This window comes from Chenopodium album, chromosome 4 (genome assembly GCF_948465745.1).
Source record: "Chenopodium album chromosome 4, dcCheAlbu1.1, whole genome shotgun sequence".
NCBI classification, from domain to species: domain Eukaryota; kingdom Viridiplantae; phylum Streptophyta; class Magnoliopsida; order Caryophyllales; family Amaranthaceae; genus Chenopodium; species Chenopodium album.
In genome coordinates this window covers 49,114,721-49,122,410 of record NC_137837.1, presented here as the reverse complement: position 1 = coordinate 49,122,410, position 7,690 = coordinate 49,114,721, and the positions used below count along the sequence as shown (strand labels likewise).

Genomic DNA, 7,690 nt, shown 5'->3' with positions numbered 1-7,690 from the left:
GTGTGGGTTGTAAATGCCCAAATAGCCCAACATCTCAAAGTATATTGAATAATGGGAAAAAAAAAAAAAACTCGGAGTCGGGTCGGATCGAAGTCGGAGTCGGAGGTCGGATATAGAAGTCGGAGTCGGAGTCGGAGTCGGAGTCGGATGTCGGATTTAACCTCCGACTTTCTGTCGGGTCGGAGTCGGATTTAGCATAATCCGCTTCAAATCCGACCCGTTGCCATCCCTAATTACCATCTGTATTCAGTTTCGTGCACAAAAAGAAAACACGATTCCGATCTCTCACTTCTCCTCTCTAAAAAACAAATCGAAACACATCCACCTCCTGATTTCCAGTAAACTAGAGAGAAAGAGAGAAGATACGATGGACAGACTCACCAGAATGTTTGCCGGCGCCGGAGGAGCACTCGGCCACCCACCTCCCGATTCTCCAACCCTTGACACCTCCGAACAAGTCTACATCTCCTCCCTTGCTCTCCTTAAGATGCTCAAACATGGTGATTTCATAAACCCTAATTTTTATTTGGGATTTTGTGAATTGGATTTTAAATTTTGAATTGGATTTGTAGGTAGAGCTGGTGTTCCTATGGAAGTTATGGGATTGATGTTGGGTGAATTTGTGGATGAGTATACTGTTAGGGTTGTTGATGTTTTCGCTATGCCGCAGAGTGGTACTGGTGTTAGTGTTGAAGCTGTTGACCATGTTTTCCAGACTAACATGCTTGATATGCTTAAGCAAACTGGAAGGTATTCTTTTCATTTTTTGTTTTGATTTTTTAGGGTTTTGTCTTGTATTGTGCTAGATTTTTGTAAATGTAATTTAGATTTAGTGGATCAGCTTTTTAATTCTATCAACAGTAGTCTTATTGAAAGAATTGGGGTTTTGAAATTAGTAGACTTGTTTCGAATCAATTCAAACTTGTATATATTGAAATTGATATAAACTTAGAATTTATTTGTGATGAAGACGTTTAAGGTACATAAAACAAGGCTGTAGGAGTGTGACTCGCATTTTATGTCAACAAGGACGTGAATTCTATAAATTTGGATTTTATGCAATCTCTGTGGTCTTTCTATGGTTTTGAGTTTTGAGGTGGGGAAAAAATTATGAAGACCCCTTCTTGAAGATGATTGAGAATGCAAAACTGAAGGTTGAAAGGGCAGAATGTTGTTCATTTTCATTTTCTCAAGTAGGTGTTAGACTATTAGGTTCATGGAATATGATTTTGGCATTTCGCTAAGAATTTTAAGCTAGAAAGAGTATAATATGATTGGTATGGCATTGCCTCAATATCTTTTTACGCCTAGTTCTTTGATCTTGGATTATTGTCGAATCATGTTCAAGCTACTTGGAATATTTTCAGAAGGTTTTAGCTCAGCATGATTGTCAAAGAATTCAAACCTTTGTATGGTCGTGTTAATTAGAAGTCCTTGTAGCAAGTACTATTGTCCCAGCCTCATATTTGACAAAATTTGGATCATATTCTCTGGTCGATTAATCTGCTGATAGATTAGCCGTTCTTTTTGTTAACTTTCTGCTTGTCTAAAATATTTCTAAATTTTGTGGATTGTTCTGCTGTTACCTGCTGTATCATGGATATTTTAATATGTTGTTCATCCTGTAAATGTGAATTTGAGGTGCTCAAAGTTTTTGTTCTATTTATGCTAGATTTATCTATTCTCGGTGCGGGTCAATTCTCCTTTACTGTTTAAGCACAAATCATGTATGATAGGTTTTAATTGGTGATTGTTGTAACCTACTCGTTATATATATTACTTTTATTCATGTATTATATTTGTTTGTGCTTTTGAGAAAACATAAATTGTGTTCCGTCTTTCTAGATTTCATTATTGTGTTCTCATTTTTTTGAAGCATTTCAAAGTATTTTGTCATGAAGTAAAGGGAAAAGGTGAAGAGAGATAGTAGTGGCGTCTGGCTGTGCTTCTTGTTGATTTTCAACTATTTATCTCTCTTACAAGTCAAACTTGGCTATTCTTCTATTTTTTTAGCAAGACATGGGTTAGTTTAAGAGTTAATTACCTGCTATTACCCCCTGGCTCTTTTTTTTTTTTTTTTCTTTTTTCTTTTCTTTTCTTTTTTTTTTTAAACATTTTCTGGTTCATTGTTTCAATTATCTAATTGGTGACTAATCGCCCCCCCCCCCCCAAAAAAAAAACTTGAAGCAATCCTTTAGCTATTGCATTCCTGGTGAAATGTCTTCTCCTTCACTTTGACCAAGATTAAAGAAATGTCTTCTCCTTCACTTTGACCAAGGTTAAAGAATTGATACCACCTTATAGTGTTCTAGTGCTTTGGAATGAATTGATACTTCATATATTATTGAATCACAATGCACACCATTACGTTTTGCTATTATATTGTGTTAGTTTTCCCTATCATCTAGATCGGAGTGTTCATACCATACCTTTTATGGGTATGCTTGGAGTAGGGCTCGCTTAGGTAATTGTTATTGACCTAAATGAAACACCTGGAATGAGGTTAATTTTTTGGGCTCATACTTTTTTACACATTTGGGCAATAACCCCCCAACCACCACCACCAAAAAAAAGGAAAAGACATTCTCTCTCGTAGGTTAATTCCAAACATTCTTGCGGCACCTTCTTCTCTCACTGATTCTCTTGCCTCCCTCATTATTCTCCCACCACCATCATTATTCCATAGCAGTTGTCTTTATCTTGCACCACCACAGTTCTTTTCTCACCAGTGTTCTCTCATCGCTGGTGGTTCAAGAGCACAAATGGAATTTGATGGTTGAATTAAATCATCAAATCTCAGGGTTACCACTAAAAACTATACCCCATAAATCACTTGGTAATAATTCAACTCATGATATTAACCTTATGGGCCTTACCTTTGGGGTTCCTGTTTTCCTTTTATTCGGTGGGTTATTTGTTTGATATATATATATCTTTATTACATTACAGCATTGATATAATTGGGAAAGTGGTGTTTTTCAGTTTATGTTCTGTGCTACTGTATTCAATTTTATTTAATTAATTTTTTTTTTTGACACTGTATGCTATTCATTCTTTCTGTGAATCAGCTGCGTTAAATATTTTTTCTTCATTTTACAGGCCAGAGATGGTTGTTGGATGGTACCACTCGCATCCTGGATTTGGTTGCTGGCTTTCTGGAGTAGATATCAACACTCAACAGGTCTGAATAATTTTGTTTTAGCTTTATTGGTTATTTGCTGCTAGTCATTGGCTTTCTCTACATGTCCTCTGAGCATGGTCCAGTCTTTGTAATTTTCCAGCAGTTATAAGGAGCTAGTCATTTGTTTTGGATGTTGGTAGTGTTACACATTTATGGGCTTGGGATGAATTTGTCAATGCATGGGATAGTAATTTGAACACTTCCATGATTCTCCTCCATTTTTGGTGCTGCTAGTGTTGATTGTTGGGTGTCTATGACCCAATTAGACTGGACCATGGTGGATCTAAGTAGTGCCCCCCCTCTAATCTCCAATCTGCATATACATATGTGTCTTTTATGTTTTGTTAGTCTTCTGAGTTCTGACAACTTTATTTACTGTTGACATTTGTCAATAATCCATTCAAAGAATAAAATAGTTGTATCAACTCTGCTTTCTAGTATGTGCTTTATCTGTAACTATCTCATTAACAATAAGAAGGCTAGTTTTCAATAAACTCTGTTAACTTTTGCTTAATGACTGCAGAGTTTTGAAGCTTTAAATCAAAGAGCTGTTGCCGTAGTGGTGGATCCAATACAGAGTGTCAAGGGGAAGGTTGTTATTGATGCCTTTCGTTTAATCAACCCACAGACCATGATGCTTGGTCAAGAGCCTCGCCAGACAACATCCAACCTTGGGCATCTTAATAAACCCTCTATCCAGGTTAGTGGGGACTGGATTTTGTATGGATACTCATATTTGCATTTGACAATTATAGTTCTCTCTCTGATTGATATGTCCTTTCCAGGCATTGATACATGGGCTGAACAGACATTACTATTCCATAGCCATCAACTACAGGAAGAACGAACTTGAAGAGAAGATGTTACTGAACCTTCACAAAAAGAAATGGACTGATGGATTGACACTTAAGAGATTTGATTCTCATTCTAAGACCAACGAACAGACTGTCCAGGTATGTAGGAATTTTGAATTTAAGATTTGTAGCAATTGCTCAATATCAAGCTTTACCATTTATAAGTTATCCATAACACTATGGTTGGATATAAATTATGAAGGGAAAGGGAAGGGAGAAGAGTTTAAAGAAGGGAAAGGAAAGGAAGGAGAGAGGAGAGAGTGAGCTTAGATCTTTCCAAATCTTTTCAATATTGAAAGGATTTGGTTTATTAAAGGGGAAGGAAAATGGGTCATTCCAAATTTTCTCCTCTTTCCTCTTTCCATATGCTATCCAAACAAGGGATGACAATTTCCTTCATTTCTCAGTCTAAATCCAAACATGGTGTAACTGATGCTATTTATGCCTTATCAAAGTAAAGCTTACAAGAGTTGAACTGGCTAATAGATAATATTATCATGCCCATCAAAGTGGAAGCTTACTGGAGAAGTCAAATGACTTGTTCGAGAAAGAAAAATAAGAAAGAAAAACAAAAAATTCAAAGATGTTAGAGAATGAATTGTTTGTTCCGTTAACAGGACGATGAGTTAGGATTTTTTTTGTTGAATCCCACCTTACATATCCCAATTCCTATTAGATATTTGTGGTAGTAGCATTACCTTTTAGTTCATCTAGTGTGGCCTGTAGTTGTTCACCATTCTAAATTGACTGCTGATTGTACGGAGTAGTATTTATCATCATATTAGTGATATTACCTTGAGGTCATAAATTAGTGTAATATTTATCATCATATTACCCTTAAGCTAACCTAATACAGTAGATCACTGTAAATTTAAAGAATGTTTCAAAATGTAGCTTTATATTGATGAATGAAACAATAAAAGTAGGAACTAGTTGGTTTTAAAATGTGATAGTTATATTCTGAAGTTTAGTGCAGAAATTTTTTTGATAGGGGATTCTTGCATATCACCTCCAATCTCTTAGGTATCAGTATTCAGTAGGGTTCAACCATGGATTGGCATTTAGTGAGCTTAAATTAGAATGTGGTTTGGAAACCTCAACCAACCATATATTTGAATAGCAAGATTTAACTTGATTGAGAATTGTGTGGTTTAATAAAAAAAGAAATAAAAAGGTGGATTCAGGATTGGGAATTTCTCACTTGTCCAAGTTTTCACAAGCATTTTGTTCTTGCTACACTAATATTATGACATAATCTGTGCGAGGAATTCTAAAAATGTGTTTACTGACATTCCAAATTTTGCAGGAAATGCTGAATCTTGCGATAAAATACAACAAGGCTGTTCAAGAGGAGGATGAGTTGTCCCCAGAGAAGCTTGCAATTGCTAATGTGGGAAGACAAGATGCAAAGAAGCATCTTGAAGAACATGTCTCAAACTTGATGTCCTCTAACATAGTTCAGACATTGGGTACTATGCTAGACACTGTTGTATTCTGATTTTCTACCGTCATGGACAATTTCTAGTTTTTTCTCTTCAACTTCTGCAATCACTGATCTACACCAGGGCATTATGATTTTAATTTCACAATATTACAGTGAGTCAGAACATGGAAATATTGTGTTGGTTTCTATGACTATTTTGCTAATCCTTGTTTTATGTTTTGTTGCCTACAAGCCATCTGCATGATTTTTAAATGCGTACTTTTTTTTTTCCTTTTCAAATGAGTACGTTATTGAGGAAACCTAACGCAGTCTAATAATCTCTATGGCCAATAATGATGGAAGGCAATAAGTTCGACTTGAATCCAACTCGATTTGAAGGAAATAGTCCGATTCGTTAAAGTATAATCAGAATCCGAGGCTGAAATTAAGTTTGACTCTGAAAAGTTGGACTTGGATATGGACTCTAGTTCATGTTCGTCCTGAGTTCAAGATCAATTGTTATGGTGGCTATTTATTGTTGCTTTACGGTATTATACGGAATCTTGGTCTCGCGCATACCTTTACGTCTAAAAATATAAAGACTTGGCATTTGCAATTTACAATTATACGAGCAAAAAAAAAATATAAGTGGCCTGTTTGGTAACCCATTTATGTTTTTGGATGTATTTAAAATTTGGGAATTGAAATTAGCCCAAATCCAAGATTATAAAGATGAGTATATTTTGATATATTGAAATTCCAATTATAAACATGTCATTTCAAATTCTTATATTTAATGAAAAAAAGCTCAACTCTCTTTCTCTCCTATGTCATACAAAAGTTTTTATCCTCTTCCCCAATTTTTTCTCGCTCCTAGGGTTCTTCACTGTTGAAGCATACACAAGTTCTCTTGCCCCTCCATTGAAGCGAGCTTCAAATTTCTTGCTCAACCATAGAGTGTACCTTATTTAAAATAACTGAAATTTGATCGACCAATTTTTGAAATTTGCTAGACCAATTTCCAAAATTTGCATCAGCTCTTCGAGTTCTCCATTGATGTGGCGCACGAGCTTTCTCTCTCCTCCATTGAACCAACATTGCAACTTGATACCAACATTGAGGCAAGCAAAGCAAATTTGAGGATTTAAGATTGAGGAGCAAGAAAAATATAGGGGAAGAGGTTGAAACTTCGGGAATTTTAGATTGAGTAGAGGAAGAGATGAAAATTTGGGAATTGAAGATTATGGAAGAGAGAGAAAAGAAATTAGTGTGAGTTAAAAGTATAATTTCATTTACTTAATTTAAAATTTCACTCATCTCCAAACATAGGTTAGAATTTGAAATTTTGGAAATGAAATTATGATATTTCCTAAACACCCAATATTGAAATTGAATATCAATATTTCAAATTCTAAAATTCAATTCCAACATCTGAAATGAATATCATGTATCCAAACACACCTAGTTGAATTTGGATCTAGACTTCGATTCCGAATTCTGAATCTAGCAAAGTTGGACTTGGATTTGGATGTCTTCGATGGACTTGGATTTGGATTTAGGGTCCGATTAATTTTTGGATTGGATTAGGATCTTTACAATTTAATTTAAATATGATCCATTGTTATCCATTTATCCCTATGTAACTTTTTAAATTCACAAACTTTAATGTGGCTAGCCACATGGTATATTGAATTAAAGGTAAATTAATGTTTCTCATATTGATAAACAAAATAAGTCTCTCAAAGGCGGTATTTCGGAGGTAGATCCTTATCAGAAAAGGTGATTAGATTGATGGGAATCGGAATATCACTCGTGGGAAAATTAGATAATCCCTCCAGGAGTGGTTTTAGAATCTATCCCTACTTTAGCCAAAGCATCCATTACTGCAACTCTATGTTCATGGGATGTGGCTAGTAGTTTCCATACGTTTATTTCGACCTTAGTCTTTTTAAGTTGTTTGACAACATCATTGTCTTCTATGATTGGTATGAGAACTTGTTGGGTAATAGGAATAGGTTGTGTAGTGATGGGAGGTTGCATTCTCCCTGATTTTGTGAGAACATCTATGGGTGAATCTTCTTCATCCCAAATGTCATCTACTGGGTATATCGTGGAAAGTAGAGTTTCTTCCACATCTTTGAGGTAGACGTCTGATGTATCCATTTTATATAGTATTTTACCCCCGTCCCTTGGTCATAATTAGTAGTGTTTTTGGCTCTTTAGAGCCACTTT

General features: G+C 35.4%; 1 protein-coding gene across 1 annotated transcript; it reads left to right on the top strand.

Moving 5' to 3' along the window:
- Positions 1 to 268: 268 nt before the first annotated feature.
- On the top strand, positions 269 to 5,682 carry LOC145629125 (26S proteasome non-ATPase regulatory subunit 14 homolog). Its single transcript, XM_081681639.1, has 6 exons — positions 269 to 500; positions 573 to 750; positions 3,100 to 3,181; positions 3,705 to 3,881; positions 3,967 to 4,134; positions 5,342 to 5,682. Exons 1-6 carry the CDS (start codon positions 368 to 370, stop codon positions 5,531 to 5,533), a joined length of 930 nt encoding a protein of 309 aa, XP_081537765.1. The 5' UTR covers positions 269 to 367; the 3' UTR covers positions 5,534 to 5,682.
- The last annotated feature ends 2,008 nt before the right edge of the window (positions 5,683 to 7,690 follow it).

Excerpts from the sequence above, each read along its gene's own strand:
- LOC145629125 (XM_081681639.1), top strand. The coding sequence starts at position 368 with ATGGACAGACTCACCAGAATGTTTGCCGGCGCCGGAGGAGCACTCGGC. Across the intron at positions 3,182-3,704 it reads TAGATATCAACACTCAACAG|AGTTTTGAAGCTTTAAATCA; the intron begins GTCTGAATAATT and ends TAATGACTGCAG. Across the intron at positions 3,882-3,966 it reads TTAATAAACCCTCTATCCAG|GCATTGATACATGGGCTGAA; the intron begins GTTAGTGGGGAC and ends TGTCCTTTCCAG.